Raw genomic sequence first — 20,091 nt, forward strand, 5'->3', positions numbered from 1 at the left:
GCTTTAGCTCAGGCCTCGTCCCAGTCTCCAGATGCCCTGGTCGCATCTACCTCATCAGCCACTCACTCCCTCAGCGAGTCCCAGGGCTCCTCAGAAGCCAGCGCTTTCCTCCTCGCAGCCCCACTTCCGCTCCTGTCTCACCCATGAAACGTGGGCCTCATCTGCAAATCTCATGCTCCTTCGTGCTCTCTCCCGTGTCCAGCAGGTCCCTATGTCCTTGTTGTCCCTCCTATCTGTGCCTTTGTTTAGTCATTCAGACCCCACTTGTTTCTGGGCTGAGTTGCTCTCACGTCTTCATGTTTCATCTTCCATATTCTGGTCCTCTTCCCAGTCCATTTTCTGCTCTCCCCTAACTGTGGGCCCATATTTAATGTTTCCAAAAGGCAGGCACAACCTTCCTGTCACTTTCAGTACAAATTTAAAGCTTACCAGCATGGCTTATGACCCCTCGTGCTCCAGCACTCATCCTCCCCAGTCATCCTGACACTTCTTGCCATCACATCCCAGTGACCCGGTAACTGTCCCCAAAGGCGCTTTTGTGCTGTTACTGACTCAGATCTCATCCACTCTCTTTCGTTACCTATGCCATACTGTCCTCTAGTCTTTGCCCAACACACTGTACGCCATAGGCCCCTCTGAGGTCTCTTTCTGTCTCATCGCTTAGCAGGGAGTTGCATACTGAGCAAATGGGTGAGCAGTGCTAAGCTGGCTTTAAAAAACTGTGAACAGTGCTGTAGGTAATAGACGTCCTGTGAGAAAGCAAAATGAATTGCATTTCAGTGGCTTGCTTTTTTTAAGCTAGACCTGTTGACATTTTAATTGCTAATTTTCAAAGGATAGCACACAATGTTATGGTTTGTGTCTAAATGTCCCCTAAAGCCTCAGGCAGTCATGGGGCAGGCTTCTAGAGTTTGTGATTGATTCATAGTCCAGTGCTGGGATTTATGGGTGTAAGTGTTACACCCGCCCTGGGGCAGGCAGCCTGCATACACTATAAGGGAGGGAAAGAGGCTCCCTGTCTTGCTCCTCCCCTTTGGGCCCTTGTTGCTTTGCCTCCGCAGCCATGGACTGCTGCAATTCTGCCATGCCCACTCTGCCTGGGGGCCAGCCGAGTGTGGACTGAAACCTCCACAAACTGTGTGTTAAATGAACCCTTCCTTCCTTAATTCTGGGCCTTGGGTATTTTGTCTCAGCAATGAGAGAAAAGTAACTGAAACATAGTTTCCTAGAACTATGCATCTCTTCATTTTCAACACACTTAGGAACGATTAGAAATAAAACACCAAAAAAGAAGTAAGATGAACCTTGCAGGTCAAATGAACAAAAAGCCTCTTTGTGTATCCACCAACAGAAAACCATATGACCAACTCAACAGTTCAGAATCTATTAGTAGCAGCAAAAGCAGAAACAAATGAAGTGGGAAACCTTCTGTAGGTACAGTTAAAGGTAACTGTTTTCACCTAATAAGTGAAAACCAAACACAAGATGTTGGATTTTTAAGTAGACTTCTAATAAAGGTTCTGTTTATCGTTATAGTTGATGCTGATTATTATAAACAATTCTCAGATCTTCTTATTTAATGCCATGGACTTTTCTGACTTGAGTAGAGTCAGTGTGATGTAATTGGACCCAGGAAATGAGAGAGGTGATTAGGTGCTTGATTAGTTAAATTACTCTCCTCCCTTTATTCGATCACTAACCTGATGAACAAGGCACTAATGTCTACTTCACATACTGGGCAGGAATTTAAAGCAAATTCACAAGCAGGTACAGTGGTGCCTCGCTTCACGAACTTAATCCTCTCCATGATCCTGGTTGCAAACTGAGTTGGAGGAGAACCGAATCAAATTCAGTGGTTAGGTTCAGTGCTGACGTTATGGAGAAATTCAGTTCAGTTCTCGTCCAGTTCAGTTTGTGACCAGAATCATGGAAAGAATCAAGTTAGTGAGCCAAGATACCACTTCGCTGTCTTCTTCCTGTTCAGTCTACCACAGAGCCCTGTTCACAGTCCTCCCAGATAGTCCTCCCGTACATTTGCTCCCCTCTCTGTTCCCACCAACCCCCAAGTCCAAGCTGTCTCCTTCTCTCATAGCTCCTTACAGGTCTATCTTCTTTGGTTCTTGTTATAGCACAGAGATCATTTCAGCATGTAGAAATGATCGTGTCATTTTTCTGCCAGAAACTTTCAGGGGCTTCCCAATGCCCATGTGATAGAGTCTAGGTCCTTAGTCTGTCCGCTGAGCTGCTACACAGCCTACCCCACTATTTCTCCTCTGGATTTGTTTTGTATCACAGATTTGCTCCTCAGACTTTCTGGGTCGGCCCTGCTGGCCTTCTGGAACTCATCAAGCTTCTTTCTGCCTCAGGACCTTTGTTCATGTTTTGTCTTCTGTTGGGAACAGGCTGCTCCCATCTGAGTTCAGACATCCCTTCCTCTAGGAAGTCAGCACTTGGCCAGTCATACCTTGGTACTCAGCTGCTTTGAAACTCATTGAATTTGGTGTTCAGTGCATTTTGACATGAAATTTTGTCCCAGTGCTCATAATTTGTTTGATACTCAACATTGGTTTGGTACTCAATGTAAAAGCTAGAACTTGCCAGTGCCAGTTGCCTTGTAACTCAACTACAGTTCCCAGCCAGTACAATTTGTGTGGTACTTGCTGATTACAGGGTTCATCCCGCCTCCCATAATCAATTCATAAACACCAATGTACATCAGCGTTTCCTTCCATGTCTTCCTAATACCATTACCATGGGGAACTTTACATTCATTTGTCCAAGTGTGTATTTAGCATCTGACACCAGACTTTGTCTCAGTGACAGCCACAGTGTGTCTGCTGTTGGATCATCATCGCACACTTGTCATTAGCATGGTTCCTGGCACATGAATGAGTAGCACTCAGATAATGGTTGTTAAATCAAAAATAGGAGCCTCGGCAGGGTATCCATCCAAGGCTCTCAGCCCTCTGCAGAGTGTTGACTGTGCTGTGCAGTTGCTTCTAACCAGTTTGTCCAGCGCCCCCAGATCCAGCTAAAAGTCATCTCCTCAGTGGGGCAGAACCAGCACCATGGGCACAGCGAGGTGGACGTGCACTGGGCATTCCACAGAGTTTCGTGCTGGAGCCCCGGTCATTTCACACTTACAAGCAGCAGACCATGAAGTGGTGGCTGTTGCTGCCTGTTATGGAGCTGCAGCTGTTGCCGTTGTGTGAATTGTTTTCTTCCTGCTCGGTGAGCATGTGGAGCTGCTCGTTTCTGGGGCCTGCTGTGAGCGTGTCCAGTGGAGAATGCTCAGATGCCAAGCAGGAAGAGTGGCTGTGTACCCGTGCGCTTGTGTACACACACACACACACACACCCAGGAAAGGGGCCTTCAGAGCAGAACAAAACACTCCTTCCTTCACGTTGGACAAAGCACATTGGTCTGATGAGGTTGTTTGTAGAGGCCCTGGGGTGTGGCCTTCAGGAAGCTGTGCTGGCAGAGGAAGGACAGCAGCCCAGTAGGGAAATTCTGCAGGACAGGGCATGCCAGATTAAGCAGATTTCTTAACAGGGCACAGGCCCCACCACAGCAGGAGAGTTATCTCGGAAGTCGCCAGGGCCCGTGGCCCTTGTGGGCGCCGCAGTAGGGAGCGCAGTGGGCCGTGCTTCTGCGTTTTGTGGCACTAGGCAAGTCAGTGGGGAGAGGGGCTGTCGGACAAAGGCTCCTTAGGGGACTGAAATGAAAAAAAAGAAGTTAGGGGAAGGGAGTTTGTCAAAAGGCAGAAACTAGTAGAGCACAGGGAGGAGAGGGCCGGGAAGAACCAGGCCGGGAGCCTAGAGGGGGTGATGGCACCCGAGGTCACTCCAGGAACAGCCAGATGGCAGCTGAGGAAGTTGGAAGTTAGAATGCAAGAGGTGACCTGGAAGCCCCGGTGCTGTCTTTGCCAAAGCTTTGCTGTCATCCTGGGGAGGACTGGGAAGGGGAAGTAGGCTGGCCAGGGACGGAGCTGCAGAGGGCACTGGCTGCCCCTAAGGCTGCACCTCACAGGGGCCAGCGTTTACTGCTCAGCACCCAGAAATGGGGTCATAGAAGCAGATAGACCTTCTCTGCCTAAGTCCCGTGTGCTCAGTATGAACCACACTGTTTCTCAGCTAAGCCCGCAAACCTTTGTCGTAAAGCATCTGTGCAAGGTCGGGGAGCTGTGCTGCATCCAAAGCTCTTGACTTGCAAGAGGGGGATTCTAGCTCTGTGAGGGTCTCGCATCTGCTCCTGGTTTCCTCTGATCTGTACGAAGAAGAGCGAGAAGCTTATGCTCAGGATACTAGACTTTAAAAAATAAGACTCTTTCTATCTGTAGGGGTTTTTCCATCAGTACTTATTGAACACCTCCTGTGTGCCAGACACTGCGTTAGTGTCATATGGGGCTCTTTGGAACCCAAGAAAATGATGATGATCCCTAGAAAGCCAATGCTAGGGGCAGAAGGATGTACTTAGTGTAATGGGGAAATGGACATGACTTCACCCAAAGCACAGGATTGAAAACTACTTCCCTGAAGAAAGGACACCTGGGCTCCAGCGCCAGCTCCATCTAGTTTCCTGCATATCCTTAGTCAGAGTGGTTCACCTTCCAAGTTTCTGCCTCCTCCTCTGTGTGCCATGGTGCTGTGGGCGGGGACAAGTGTGACCAGCAGAAGCCAGAAGCCCTCTGGCTTCTCCCTCCTCGGCACCAGGCTGCTGGTTCCTCTGAGCCTGCTGAGGGTTTGCAGCCCTGGTGCTGTTTTGTCCTCTCTGGTGGCAGTAGAGTCTGAAATGAGGAAGTATGAGGTATTAGTGCTCATACCTCATTGGGGGGGAAATGAAAACACAGGCTATAGCTCAGCAAGATGCTCAGCAGGAATGGAAGCTGCCAGAGAAGTGAGCAGATAGAATCCAACTTTGCAGACCCATGAACTAGGGTTTGCATCCAACTCCCTGCTTTCCCCTGAACCTGATGCTTAGCCAGAAATCACTGTGATGGTGCCTTCCCTAATGGGGTAATTCGGCAATGACCTGTGACAGCATCTGCAACACAGGAAGCAGCCTGAAACTTGGCCCTGGCAGCTGGCTGAAAAAGTAGAATTGGAACACTGGTCAGTGCTCTCACTAAAATGTTGTCTCTGGAGAGCCCATGAAGGACAGAAACTTGGCGCCACTGACAACATGACTGAGAACCTGGGACTCACCCCAACATGGAGGCCTAGGGAGAGAAGCTGCCTCTGAGCTGACTTCCCTTGGCAGGCCTGCCCCTGAGCACCCCCTCACCCTCTGCAAAGGAACCTGGTCCAGATCAGCCGTGCAGCCTCTTCATACTTGTGTCCTCCTCATTTAGCACGGATGGTTGGGTCCTTTTTTTTCCCCTTTCAAAAACACTTTTAGCAGTTTTTTATTATTATAAAATATTAACCTTTGTAATTAAAGTAAAACCAGCACAATGAAAATGCTGAAAATCTCAAGGTATTACCTATCTCAAGAAGAATCGAGATTGAAATTTTGACTAAGGTACAGTGAGTGGTGCATACCAGTAATCCCTGTACTCTGGGGGGCGGGGCATGAGGCAAGAAGCTTGCAAGATTAAGCCAAACCAGGGCAATTTAGTTACTTACTGGGAGGTTGTCTCAAAATAAAAAGGGCTGAGAGTGTATCTCCGTGCAAAGAACCTAGGTTCAATCCTTAGGACCACACACACACAGAAGCACTACACGTAATAGAACTATTCTTTGCATGCATACGGATGCAGGTTTAATTTTTCTTTGAACGGAAATGGAATTGTACTGTGCACAGTGCTGTTAATATACCACATACTTTCCTATGTCAGTAAATATCAATCTACACTGTTTTAATGGCAGCACTGAATTCCATCTTTTAGATACGTACTGTATATTTTAACTGTACCTTATTTGTGGGCATGTAGCCTACTTCTGTGTTCACTGTATTAACTTCCTGGAATATCCATATATATAGTATATAAACATAGATAGCATGTAATACTGGAATATACATTTTGCATACTTGGTTAATTTTTCTTCTTTGATATAAGTTCTAAAAGAGAAATTGTGAGAAGGAACATGTGCACAGGAAAACCACGATGCCTATTTATTGCCAGATTATCTTCCAGAATGATAAAGCAGGGAGACACACCAGCAGTGCCAGCGGGAACCCTGTTTGTACCTGAACGCATGGGTTAGAGCTGTCTTGGTGGCCTTACAGGGTCTCCTCCCCTCCTATCTGCAATTCTCCCACCCTTTCATTCAGTAGTTATGGAACTGACAACTCCCAGAGAACACCTGAGGATGGAGGCCCAGTAAGCAAAAAGAGGGGGCAGGATGATCGCAGCAGGAGTGTCCTGCAGGGATTACAGATATTGTTTATTCCCCCTGCCCGGAATATGACAGCTGGGAAGAGGGGGCTTCTATCTTCGACTAGCTGAGCTGTACCAAGAGCCTGCTCAGTTCCAGGAGGTGATTGTTAACTCATCAGTGGTATAGAGCAGATAGAAAATCTCCGTTAATGAAAAGAACACCAGGGCAATCTTAGAGGAAGAATGGGGAGCCAGTACGGGGCTTATTAAGAGCTGCTAGAGAAGATATGAATGAACTCAAGCCACAAACTTCAAAACAACTGTCAGTATTCTTGTAGGAAACATCCCCACCTGACCACCCCTGCAAAAACTGTTTGATGTCCACTAGCAGTGACCTGGACTGTCCAGAGCAGGAGGGGGTGCCCGCCAACAAGAAAGGGAAATGGAGCTATGAGGACGGGTTTGAGGGAGACTGGAAATGCAGAAACAGAGTTAAGTCTGTCAGGGACTGCAGAGAGACAAGACCCTTTCCCAAATGAAAAGGAAAAAGAAGAACACGCAGAGGGGTCAGATGGATGCTCAGTGCAATTGAAGAAACCACGTCATAGTGAACAGGAGTGAAAATCAAGCAGATGTAGCAAACCGTTGAAGAAACGAGACTGAGTGTTCAGGCCAGGAGCCCAGGTCTTTTATGTATACAGAAGTGGAGCAAGGAGTCACTGGGGGAACTTTTGCTGGAGCGTGGATCCCATTGCAAATTGGAGGCTGTGTCATCATTTTGTTTAGAACTCTAGCTCTTGGTTTACTGGGCAGTACAAACTTGTGGACTCCAGAGGATCCCACCAAAATATCCACTTGGCTGTCTTATAGCAGGGAAGTTGGGCTGTAGAATTTTTTTCCACAAATAATAGGCTTCCTCTTGTACAGCTTATTGCATCTTGCGAGATCTGGGGATCAGGGGAAGGTGACTGGTTTTACCAACTCTGTTCCTTTGTGATCAAGGTTGCTCTAAGGAAGGGTGGTATCAGGGCCAGACAGTGAGAAGAAGTGTTCCCATGCAAGTAAATTTCTTCAACCTGGCTTCTTAAGCTTCTATTTTTTTTCTTTTCCCTCGATACTGGGGATCAAGGCCAGGACCTCACACATGCTAGTAGGCAAGCATTCTACCACTGAGCTATATCTCCTGCCATTTTTTAAATTTTATTTTTAACGCAGGGTCTAAGTTACCAGACTGCCATCAAACTTGTGATCCTCCTGCCTTAGTTTGTTAAGCAGCTGTGATTATAGGCATGCACTACTGCCTGATGCTTAAGCTTAACTTTGCTTTCTTTCTCTCTCTCTCTCTCTCTTTCTCTCTCTCTCTCTCTCTCTTTCCTTCTTTCTTTCTAGGCCCTGTGTTATACCTGTTAGAATGAAAATCTAGCATCCTTTTTTAATTACTATAAAATTTTACTTCCAGAAGCAAAATACATTCAAATTTGTATCTCTGTAGTCATGTTTGATTTACTGTTTTTGTCTGTTAAACATAGTTAATTGATAAATGAACAGATTTTTAAAAATGTCGTTCTCTGTTGTTGCTAATGTATGAAGTATAATTAAAACTCACAAACAGCCATAGACTAATTTTTCTTTAATGATGACATCCTTAAATGTGTGACATTTTAACAGTTTAAAAGCTTCATTCGACATTCTCTTGTACACAGAGCCCATTTTCTGGGAAATATTTTTGAATAAGTTTTGCTTATCTTTCTTAAGACCTTATTCCATAATGATATATGTCAAATAACTCCATGGTGATTTTTGTTTTTTCTTTGTAATTATAGACGTACCAAGTGGATTTGAAGCCCAATGGATCAGAAATAATGGTAACAAATGAAAACAAAAGGGAATATATTGAGTACGTATACACATATTTACAACCTTCTCTTTTAATAAATTGAACAGCACATGGGGTCGGCATCCCTTGCCAGGATAGCTCGCAAGCACTGTGACCATGACTGCACTGGCCAGTTTTCAGCAGTGTGATTCTTTTTTGGCCTGGACTAATGGGAAGTTGAATGCGGGTTGGTAATGGAACGTAGGCTGGAAACTGAATGTGGACTGCATCGTATCATTATTTCTGTGAGCTGCCCTGTAAAAGCGGGGAGCACAGAAAATGTGTATGTGATTGAGTAACATGGCAGGTGCTCTTTAGGGGGAGCATGTGGACATCTTGTTTAAAAGCTAAATTGTAACAGTGTAACATGGTGTCCAAAACCAGTGGGATAAAATTAAGAACTACCAAAGGCAAGATATTTTCCCTCCCTCTCCTGACTACCTCTCTATAAGGAAAACAGTTAAAAACAGATAGGAAGTCTTTAGCATGGGTAAACATAATGAGTTTCTGATGTTTGCAATTTTCATAATGCAAGCTCAGCCTTATTTGGTGGATCAAAATGTTGAGTCCTGTAAGCAGTCCAGTTCTTAAATAATCCTAGGATTTTTATACCAGGCAGATCTTTCTTGCTTGGGTACATTATATTTTTACCTTGGACATGTCTGTGTGATTCAGACACACAATTCTGAGCTCTTCCAAGGGATGGCCATGTTTACCCTTCTAGCCTCTCCCTGGTGCAGGCATAAGGAAAGTGCCACGGGGCTTGGTTCTGGGGTCCTAGTTTCTGCATATCTCATGGGTTATAACAGCAGCCTGAGCTTGTTTGCCTTCAGTACTCTGTCTCAACAAGCAGTGTTTCCTCCTTATTTTAAATTAGTCAGAGGGCTTAAATTGAGAGTTGGCTGAGAATCGCAGCGTCTTTTAGTATGATATGCAAAAAAGCCCTGTCCTTCCTAATTGGGAAGAAATGGAGTGTGTCACAGTCTTGGCGCCCCTGAGGAGGAGTGGAACTACCATACAACAGTCCTTTCCCCACTCAAGTCAAAAACTTGTTCATGTTTAATACATAGTCTGGAGGTAAGATACTACAGTGCTTACCTGTCCACACTAACTGGTGCCCTTGTTTTGACCTTGAATGGTTTTTTTGTTTGTTTGTTTTTTTGTTTTTTTGTTTGTTTGTTTGTTTTTCTCCGGTACCGGGAACCGAACTCACGACCTTGCGCTTGCCAGGCAGGCGCTTTGCCGCTGAGCTAAATCCCCAGCCCCGACCTTGAATGGTTTTAGATGACACCTGGCAGACACCACTGTCTTTGCTTGGAAAGCAGAGGTGGTGAATAGTTTCTTTAAAAGGCTGCAGCGCAGAGTGACTGAGGTCTGAAATCTGAGGAGTTTGACATGTGCTGCACATCCGTCTTTGCGGTTAATTAATTTAGGGTTCAAATGTGATGATGGCCAGGACAAGGCAGGGTTAAAAAAAAGTGGGATTGAAATCTCCAGAGTGCTGCCTGGCCGTGTCCTCCTGGAGTGCTGGAAGAGCGGCCAGTGATTGCAGCCCAGACCCACAGAGCTGATACGGCCGAGCTGGGTGAGCTGCAGGCTGCTCGTGGGGCTCTTGCTGTGGTGCCACCTCTGACACGAGCCCTTTATGAGGACAAAGCGCCTTTGGTGAAATCCTCGCAGATTTGCCTTGCAGTTGGTTCTGCTCTGCACCAAACACTGTCGCAGGCAAAATGGTTTCAGTGGATGTCAGTTACTTTTAGAGTCTTAACCATTCACCATCCAGGTTTTGGCATGAAAACGTTAATGTGCTCCGTGCACTAGGAACTCACTTTACAAATACTTGCACATAGTTACACATACATGTGGGTGTAGGTGCATGTCTTTTATGCACACACACCTGTGAGCTCATACCCATTACTTTTTCTCTCTTCTTCAAGTAGTTACATCTGTAAAGTACTTTGATCAACGGAGGCTTGATGGGTAGTGGGGAGGCTAGTTATGACATCATAGATACTCCCCTAGTTACTGAAAAAATTCCTGAATCAGCAGTGGGTGCACGACAGTAGGATGTCCCCTGCCTCCCGCTTTGCTTCACTATTGCAGGGGCGTCTCTCCTTTTCCCTTCCCGAAGAGCAGCAGTTCCTATTGCAAAGAAAGCAGTGCATCCTGCTGACAGTGGGGGTGGTTAAGCATGTTCCCTTTTCTCCTGCAGCTTAGTCATCCAGTGGAGGTTTGTGAACAGGGTCCAGAAGCAAATGAATGCCTTCTTGGAGGTGAGTGCTGCTGGCGGGGTCTCTGCCGAGCATCTTGGGCCCTGGGTTAAGGACAGCTGGCAGGCTGCCTGTGGGTGCTGTGCTAGAGCTGACTGCTCTCTGAGTCACAGGGTTGGGGTGGGGACCACAGAGGAAGCCAGCACCACCAGGCTCACACGGTTGACCATCTGCAGGACAGGTGTGTTCACTGATTCACTATTGCTATTTTTTTTTTCTTTTTGTGTTCTCTTTCTTTGCTTCTCTTATTTTCTAATTTGTCTTAACTGTGTTTAATAGGGACTTTTTACACACTTTATCCAGAACTGTCAGCATAGAGTTGTAGGTGCTCCCTAGAGAAGGCAGCCTACTGCTACGGTGCCAGGGTCTGAGGCTGGTTCCCATCAGGCCATCCCACTGCGGACACTGCCTGCTTCAGTGACTGTGCCTTTTCTTCATGGCTGTCTTTAAGATTCCCCACAGAGGGGCTGGGGATTTAGCTCAGCGGCACAGTGCCTGCCTGGCAAGCGCGAGGTCATAAGTTCGATTCCTGGTACCAGAAAAAAAAAAAAAAAAAAAAAGATTCCCCACAGATTTTACAGAGAAAGCACGTTTTTGTCCGCTGGGCTTTGGCTCCCACCCTGGGAAGGAGGATGCAAGGGTTCCTACTGGGGACGCTCCCAGGCTCCTTCCAGCCCTGGCGCCTCGCAGAGGGTGAGGGAACATCACTTTAAAAAGTGTTTCACATTGACCAGAAGTGAAATCCTTTTTAAGTCTGGTAATGAGTTAGTAATTTAAAAGACAGCAGGGGGGCTGGGGATTTAGCTCGGCGGCAAACGCGCCTGCCTGGCAAGCACAAGGTCGTGAGTTCGGTTCCCGGCACCGGAGAAAAACCAAAAAAAATAAATAAAAATAAAAAAAATAAAAAATAAAAAAAATAAAAGACAGCAGGAAAAAGCCGCAAGTCCACACTATTAATTTCCAGTAAACTTGACACAGAGCTCCTGTGTGGCCACACTCTGGAGCTTACCCCGGCTCAGTTATGTGCACAGAATGAAGAAAGCGTGCTGGGCGGGATGCTCCAAACATTCAGGGTGCTGAGAACATGAAATGAAGGCTTGACTGGACAAGGGCACGTTCATGCTTGATTTAGATAAGAAACCCCAGAGAGCAGATTCCTGGGCCCCACCCGAGCAGCCCTCACTGTGAGGAATCTGGCTCCGGCCCAGCCCAGCGGCCTGGGGAGTCTCATCTTGGAGCACTTCACCGGCGGGTTGACAGCCGAGGCCCTGGAGCTGGACTTGCCACACTCCGTCTCTCCTGCACCGCATCACACCTCCTCCTTTTGTGCCTCATCCCAGGCCCTCAACGCGTTATTTTTAAATGTGTCTCTTGCACATCTGTGGTCTGTGCATTTTTAGGACACAGTGACTCACAATACTGTGTCATAAATGATTTTTTCTGAAACCACCTGCCCACAAGATTCATATTGTCACGGGGTTTCAAATATTACTCAAGTTCCTGAACCTTCTGGATTGTATAATTTTTCAAAACTTTCGTGTTTGAGTGTAGTTTTTATTGGGATTAGCATTATTTGATACTGTCATTGATACGTAAATCATCAATGAAGAGTATATTTCACCTGGCAAAGCAAAAACTTATTTCTATGTAAAAGTTATTTTTTTCCAGGAAAAATATGTTTAAAGTGATTTCTTTTTTCTTATTTGTCCTTTCAGGGATTCACAGAACTGCTTCCTATTGATTTGATTAAAATTTTTGATGAAAATGAGCTGGAGGTTTGTATCGTAAACGTTATTTTGTGCAAAGCAGATTTTTAAAAAGTATCTCTCATTACTCTGCAAATGATATTTTAGCATTCTCTGACTCATAATGTCACACTGAGCAAGTTTAGATGGATTATGTGTTTTATTTGGAGTTTATTTTCTGATTTGGAAGTGAGGCATAGCAAAAGCAGTCACCCCAAGATTCCCTGGACATTCGAAGGCAATTAGGTAGGCCCGCTGAGCCACCATCCAGGTTTTGGCATGAAAACAATGGCTTCACGGCCTGTGCATGAGTGGAGGAGAGTGGCTGCTTCTGTTGGGCTGAGGTTGTGGCAGCTCCCTGTTTGCAAGAGCAGGCAGCCCAGGACCCTGCTGCACTCTGCCTCCACTAGGACAAGCCAGTGGCACACTTGGAGGCTGCGGAACAGATGCTCGTTGGACCTGAAGTGGTTTGTGTTGACTAAGGAAAAAGATCAGAAGGCAGCAAGGCAGCAGCAGAAGGTGTGCACCTCAGCTTCTTGGTATTGGTGTAGATGAAAAATTGCAACATGAAAACTAAAGGAACACTCTGTGGTATCAAGACAAACAGGAAAAGGAAGGAGCCTGTGCCTGCTGACAAGCTGGTGGCAGTACTTGGCCGTTTGTCCAGGCCACATGCAGTAGACCATTTCTCATAGACTGGGCTTCTGTATTTTCACCTTAAAGAGGGCACTGCAAGACAGATCATGACATAGAAATCAGGCACTGTAATCCCTGTGTTTTACAGATGGAGTCGCTGAGGCAGCCTCATGAGTTGACTCCACACAGCTCTTGCTAGTTAGGCCTAGGAACCCTGTTTTCAGGCTCCGGATGTAGTTCTTCTGTTTTATTCCATTCCCTGTGTAAGAGTGTCATACTCCTTTGTCCACAGGAAACCTTCTCTACTGGAGAGTTACATACTAAGAAAAGTAAACCTTAGACTACATAATTCAAGGAGCCCATTGCTATGTTAGTACAGGTCTGCAGTCCACAGGTCTCTGGAAGAATGAAGTGTTGTCACCTGAGCTGAACCAACTGGGGGAGATAAGTTCTTGCTGTCATAAGTAGTAATTCCCGTGTAGGTAGACAAAGTCTTTGATATTTAAATAAAATCACTCTCAGGGGAAACAAAGGTACCATGCACATGCTAAGAGATTGTAAACACGTCCATGAACACCGCGCCTAGGAAGATGACTGATCCAGAGTTTCTGTTTCCAATATGAAATGTCGTGGTCTTTTACAGTGGTTAGAATTAAATCACCCTCACATTTCTGTGGTCCAATCTGGCAGGAAGTATTTGGGACACATGTCCTCGGTCATTGGTGTTCATGAATTGCTGACTTAACTCCTTTGCAGAATGACAAAATGCTGACTTTGAGGAAAGCTTATTTCTCACTGTGTGATTTCTCTGGCTTTCATGTCCTACCTCCTTTATATCTGGTAAATTTCCTTCATAGTTGCTGATGTGCGGCCTTGGTGACGTTGATGTGAATGACTGGAGACAGCATTCTATTTACAAGAATGGCTACTGCCCGAATCACCCCGTCATTCAGTGGTTCTGGAAGGTAACTCCAGCACCTCCAGCCCAGCCCCAGCGTCAGGCTCCTCCCCTAAGTCAGGGCCAGGGCTTTGCAGTGCCTTCATCCACCTCGCTTTGGGACTGATGCTGGAAATTGGGGCCTGAGGGAGAGGGAAGAGAGAAACCAAGCCTCAGCAGTTTTCTTTAACTGCGTTGCCCAATGAGACTTGAGCAAGGTTGATCCTGACCTAAGTGCTTGATCCATCCTTGACCACCTGGTTCAAGTGGCTTTCATTTGCAGAACCCATTGAAAAAGATGATTCTCAAAAAGGAGTTTATTGGCTTCCAGAGTACTGGAACTAGGCCTCCAGCGTGGAAATCAGAGTGGGAGCTTTTTCAGCGTATAAACATTCTCTTCGGCTGGCTTTCCCAAGATGCCATATTCTGTAGAGAAATAAATTCCTCAATTTTTTTAATTCCAAAAACCATTTTGATCCTTGTATGTCTTATCCAAAGATGCGAACAAAACATGATTTGCAGTCTTAGGGCCAATGTTTGCATTCTGTTCATCTTGGAAGGGAAGGGAAACCGGAATGGACGGGTCCAAGGGAGAGATAGTAAACCAACTGAAAAAATGGCTAACTCAGCCCACCAAAAAAAGGCTGATTATTTAGTACAAGGAAAGAAATCATCTCACTTGTTTGAATTTCTGAATGTCTGTTATTAGTTTTTCAAGTGCCAGGAGACTTACAGATGGAGAAGAAAGCAGAATCTCCAAATCCTAGACCAAGTCTCACTCAGCTTTGATTTTAGATATTTCTTATAGCAGTTTAAATAATATTCCCAGTAAAGCCAATTCAATTCCTGTAATAACTCAGATATGTTAGGCATACAGAGTGTTTTAGAGAGCTGTTTGTGCTACTGTTTTTCCTTCTTTTGATAAAGCATTATCTTTAGGGGACTTGCAGTCTGAAATCCTGTCTCCTCACTGGGTTCCCCTTGTGTAGACCCGTCTGGATCACTGTGTAGTTATAATTGGTTTGGGGGTAGCTGAAAAGCCTCAAGTACAGAAGTCTGAGCTCAGTGCCATCCGGGGCTTGCTTTTTGTATCGTTTATTTCGGCCTGTTGGCAGAAGAAGAAAACATCGGATGATCACTCACTAAGATTAGAGAGGCTGGGATTGTGATGGCAATGAAAAATAATAAAAAGACTGTGTTCTGTCTAGATCTTCTTGCATGACAGTATACGTCAGGTTAAGTTCTCCTGCCTGCCTTACGGCAGCATGTGCCCTGTGTCAGCCGAAGACATAACGACTCTCTACCTCTGTTGCACAGGCTGTGCTGTTGATGGACGCCGAGAAGCGGATCCGGTTACTGCAGTTTGTCACGGGGACGTCCCGGGTACCCATGAATGGATTCGCTGAACTTTATGGTGAGCAGCACGCATCAGACTCCGCTGTCCGCCAGTGAGGATCTGGCCAGGTCTCCCCTGTGGCCCAAGAATACTGTGCCCCCAGGCCTCTGCACAGCCTCTGCAGGGAGCCTCTGCAGGCCAGTGTGCTTGCATTAAGTTTAAGAGTTCCCACATAAACATATAACAGGGGCTTCTGCATGCAGAGATGGGTGGGATTTTGTGTGGAGAACCATAAGGTTGGTCTTCTCTTTTTTATTTTCTTTTTTTTTGCTAGTTTAGTGTTTCGTTATATGTTTAACACTAGGTCTCCCGGGCTCACCTGTGTTGTCCTTTAAAGGACACCTGACCCCCAGGAAGCACAATTCTTCATTGCTTACTATAGATTAACCACTGTGTCTGCTCGGTTTATTGAAACTTTTGTTTTATTCCTTTCCCCGGAAGTAGTTTTAGGTATAACTCTGCAGGGCCCAGTGGAAGGGCCGCAGCTGCCTGGGTGTGGGATTGGGTCCCACTGGGGCACCTCATCCCGAGGGCAGCCAGACCCTGTGTGTAAGCTTATGCGGACCATGTGCCTCCCAACATGAAATACTGCATCACAGCAAGGACTCACTGGGCAAGCCCTGCCCTGGCAGTGGGCACTGTTCTGCTCTCTCCCCTTTTCTTTAAGTCTTGCTACGGCTTTGTCCTGCCACCTCAAGCCCTGTTAATATGTCTTTGTCTTTTCTGTCCAGGTTCCAATGGTCCTCAGCTGTTTACAATAGAGCAGTGGGGCAGCCCTGAAAAACTGCCCAGAGCTCACACATGGTGAGTGACAAAACACTTTGGTGTCAGACCCCAGTATCTTAGATACTCAGCCTTATGTGATACCGGCCTTCAAGTACAGAGTGCTACACTTCCTGTCCATAAATAGCTCAGAGGGTGAAAAACCCGTGCAGATGAGGACATGAACTGTATGGTAAAGGCTAACAAAACTTCAATTCAATCTGAATGGAGCCAGCATGTTTGCACATAAGAGCTAAAGCCCCACACTGTCAGGCAGTCCTCCAAGCCCTGCCTTCCCTGATTGCTCTAGCGAGCAGAGACTTCACCACTTAGCCCTTGTGGGCATGGCAGCTCCCAGCCTCTCAAAAGAGTTGGATTTTTTTTCCCACCTTAAATTGGTGGTTTAGAGTTTAGAATAAAATTCTCTATAGAAGCATCAATTTTAAAATGCCTTGCATGCCTGTGAATAACCCATAGTTCCCTGGAATTTAGTGCTAATGTGATTATAACCAGAGGAGTATAGAGGTCTGTAGGTGACACATGGCCTGAGACAGCAAAGTATAGGGGTTCAGCACCCTCAAAAGGCCCCTGGGTGGAAGCTCGTAGAGGAAGGAAGCCTCAGATCTTCCTTTGAAGAGATACAGGACACCAAGCATGGAACAGTCCTGCCTCAAGTTTTTAAAAGCAGTGCTTTGCTAATCCAAACTCTCGGTTGGTTTGCTCCTGGGGTGTGTGGGAGGGGGCTTTTCCATCCTGCTCCTGAGTAGCAGTGGGGTGGGTCTCCTGAACAGCGTGAGCGCCACAGCCCTGGCTTTCCCACCAGCAAGGAGGGCTCAGGAATCCTGCGCTGACCGTGCTGAGCTGACACAGGCAACCCACAGCTGCTTGCCACGGGAGACACCCCTGCTACAGAAGGGGGAGCAGGGAGAAATTCTCATGAAAACGCCTTTGTGAGAAGTTGGCTCTGAAAGGTTCTTTGCTTCCATGGGATCCCCTTGCCTCACCAGAAAGAAAGGGTTTTTCCATTCATGCCATTCACATGACTCTGAATGGAATGAATATGGTTATTGCCTGTCGGGCCTTAAAAGCCAAAAATGGGTGAATATCCAGAACAGTCATTACCCGTGTTACCCGCTTCTATTCTAGGAGGAGAATGTTTTGGTTGTTTGGAGCTTTTATTTCAGCCAGTGTCAGAGTCTAGTATGGTCTTCTGGGCTGTGACAGCCTCAGTTTGAAAGACAGCCAGCACCACACTGAGCCCAGGGCTGTGGGTGTCCGTGCAGAACTCCCAGGCTCAGCCTTCAAGCTGGGGAGAGTTGATGAGAGCTCCTGAGTTAGCTGACATGGTCGTCTTCTGTGGGCCAGCCACTGTTTCATCTTACGATACACTGTGATTGCGCCCCTGGACTGTGAGAACACTCGCCTGGGAGCACAAAGTTCACAGATTCCCCGATCAGGGGATTTGAACTCTGCCAGAAATAGTCTGCTCCCTTCGCCACTGCACCCAATAGATGCCTCTGTCCCTGCAGCCCGCTCTTCACGCTCTTCAAAGAGAACCAGCCTGGTTCAGCCCACATCCCTCTGTGGTCCTGTGAACCGATACCTTACTGTTGAACTTTTCTTCAGTTTTGGAACCCACATGCTTCACCATGACTAGGACACGGTGCTGCTCTGAGGAATCCTGAAATCAGTAGTTCTTGACCGTGGCTATCTGCAGAAAGCTTTTAAAAACCCTCATGCCAGAGTTCTGCCCCCCAGAGATGTGGACTTAGTTGGTATGGCCTGAAAGCAGTAGGATTTTCAAAGGAAAGAAGATTTTCAAAGATTTTTGAAAGTAGACCTAAGTGGCAGGCATAGTGGCACACACCTGTAATCCCAGCACTCAGAAGGCTGAGGCAGGAGGATCACTGTGAGTTTGAGGCCAGCCAGAACTGCATAGTGAAACCCTGTCTCAAAAAATAAAACAAAAGAAAAACAAGTACTAGACCTAGGAAGGGAAAAAGAGCAAACTGACTCTTCCCAAAGCTTCTATTCCTGTCTCTGTGTCACAGAAATAAAGCAGTCAGCTCTTCCTAATGGCGTTCCCTCAGACTGAACTGCCATCCCTGAGGGAATGTGTCACAAGCACCCTGACCCTCATGGACAGGGCTGTTGTTTCTTCTCTTCTGCGTGGCTTGTCTCCTAGCGAGGACCAATTGTATTGTGATACAGAAATGGGATCTTCGTGTCCACTCCTCTGCGACAGTTTCAAGTGACCCTCAGCCATGAGATGGTTAATCTCCTCCGTGATCTACAAGAATGTTAAAATGCACAATTAAGCTTCAGACTAAGAATTAGCTTTGTTAGAAGAGCAGAAGCCAAATATCTGGCTTTCTTTAGGGTCTTTAGATGTAACCACTGGGTGTGTGATTACCTGTAAGCTGTAGTTCATTGTTCTGGAAAAGTCAGCATCAATGTGCTCTCACTAGGAATCCCAGGTCCACTTGCTGTACTAATAATTTCAGCTCACACACCTTTCACATGAGAGGGCCAGAGCCCTCTGAGGGCAGTGGCCTGCTCAGGATCATAGAGTTTGTCAGGGGTGGAGTAAAGCCAGTTCCCTCAGAAGTAACAATGACAAGCACTTCCTGAGTACCTGTTCCATTCCAGACATTGTCCAGGCATTGATATGACTGACTCATAGTTGTCACAATTCTAAGAGTTAGGTTATCTGATAGCCCCATTTCTACAGATAAGAAAACTGAGGCCCAGACCCTCCGTAACACAATTCAGACCTCAGATCTTAACCTCCCCATTCACCTTTTCTCTCCTTTGAGAAAAAAACATTCCCTCTTGTGTCATGTGTAGCCCTCTTTTTAAGGGGTCTTCAGACCCTGCAGGAATTGCAGGCCCTGGAATGTGAGCCTCTGACTTGTAAGGCAGAAGCCACCTTCTCCCAAAAGTCAGTGAGCGCAATTTTGCTCTTAGATCGTTATCAATACAAAAAAACAGAAAATTAAAAATTTCTTTTGGGACTCTCAGGATTGCAGATCTAGGATTTTGAGAACCACTATTTGAGAAGCACACCCCGGCTTTTCATGTTACTGGCTCTTGGGAAGTCTGCAAGGAGCTCAGTGCGACTTGTAACACATTTTAGGGGTTGTTACGGCCCCAGCATGGAGGTGTGTTTTTTTCTTATAAATGGCCAGCTTTTAAAACAGGAGTTACTGTTCTGCTCATACCCGGAGTCTCGTGTCAGCCCCTGGGAGGGGGACTGTCTCAAACCCAAATGGTGTGGGTGAAGCAAACGGTTGCCTCCACTCAGTTATCCTCTGCTGAATGACCACAAGCCGTGGCAGGTGTCTGCGGCCCGTCAGCAGTGCCCCTCCGACACTGACTGTAGACATTTGGTGAATGTTGAATGAGTAACACCGCTGATCACCGTCCTTTGAGCACTCGCTGTGTGCCAGGCCCACTTTATCTGTATTGATTTTCTGAGACTCCTGATTGCTCAGCACCCCTGTGAGCAATCTCCCCGTTTTCACAGATGAGCCAGCCTTCAGGGACTTGCCCAAGGTTACACAGCTGGCAAGTGGCAGAACCAGAACATGAACTTGGCTTGATTGCCTGCCGAGGCCATCCGTTTGTATGAAGCCCTCACTTCACCTGTGTGACTTCAGCCCCCACCCCCATCTGAAGCCTCCTGAGATACCAGAGCTTTCCCATAAACGCAGCTCTTCACACCAGATGGTGCTGGCTTGCGGGAAGCGGCTTAGCATTGACATTCTAGAACTCCAGGCAGCTGGGGTCTGCAGTGTTCCTAGGCATGGGATTCCTGGCACCTTGAGTTTGCCTCTCTAACTCAGGACCTATATCTGCATGACGGAGGTGACCTTAACCTGCTTCATAGGCTAGTGACAAAATGAAGTTCATTCTGAGAAGAGCACTGGGCTCAGGCCCAGTGAAGAATAAGTGACAGCATTGAAAACAGGCACATCCCAACTCCTGCCTAACTCCTGCGCGTTGTGCTCCAGGACTGGAACTCTCCGTGTGGGCATGTGTCATCAGCTTGCTTGCCTGTCTCCTTCCCACCAGGCTCCTTCTAGAATCCACATCTGGGCATAGCAGAGGTTTCAGGGACTATTGGAAAGCTGGTTTTCTCTCCTCTGTG

At 46.6% G+C, this 20,091-nt stretch overlaps 1 protein-coding gene across 8 annotated transcripts in view; it reads left to right on the forward strand.

Moving 5' to 3' along the window:
- Positions 1 to 20,091, forward strand: part of Nedd4l (neural precursor cell expressed, developmentally down-regulated 4-like, E3 ubiquitin protein ligase) — a 349,282-nt gene that overhangs the window by 324,058 nt on the left and 5,133 nt on the right. For all 8 annotated transcript variants that reach the window (XM_005372988.2, XM_013511013.1, XM_013510994.1 and 5 more), the window contains 6 exons: positions 8,143 to 8,216; positions 10,408 to 10,468; positions 12,181 to 12,240; positions 13,704 to 13,811; positions 15,101 to 15,197; positions 15,911 to 15,983. In XM_005372988.2, coding sequence (XP_005373045.1) covers positions 8,143 to 8,216; positions 10,408 to 10,468; positions 12,181 to 12,240; positions 13,704 to 13,811; positions 15,101 to 15,197; positions 15,911 to 15,983 — 473 coding nt within the window. The remainder of the gene's footprint in view (positions 1 to 8,142; positions 8,217 to 10,407; positions 10,469 to 12,180; positions 12,241 to 13,703; positions 13,812 to 15,100; positions 15,198 to 15,910; positions 15,984 to 20,091) is intronic.

The sequence above is a fragment of the Chinchilla lanigera genome, unplaced genomic scaffold, assembly GCF_000276665.1.
Source record: "Chinchilla lanigera isolate Chin_1 unplaced genomic scaffold, ChiLan1.0 scaffold00001, whole genome shotgun sequence".
NCBI classification, from domain to species: domain Eukaryota; kingdom Metazoa; phylum Chordata; class Mammalia; order Rodentia; family Chinchillidae; genus Chinchilla; species Chinchilla lanigera.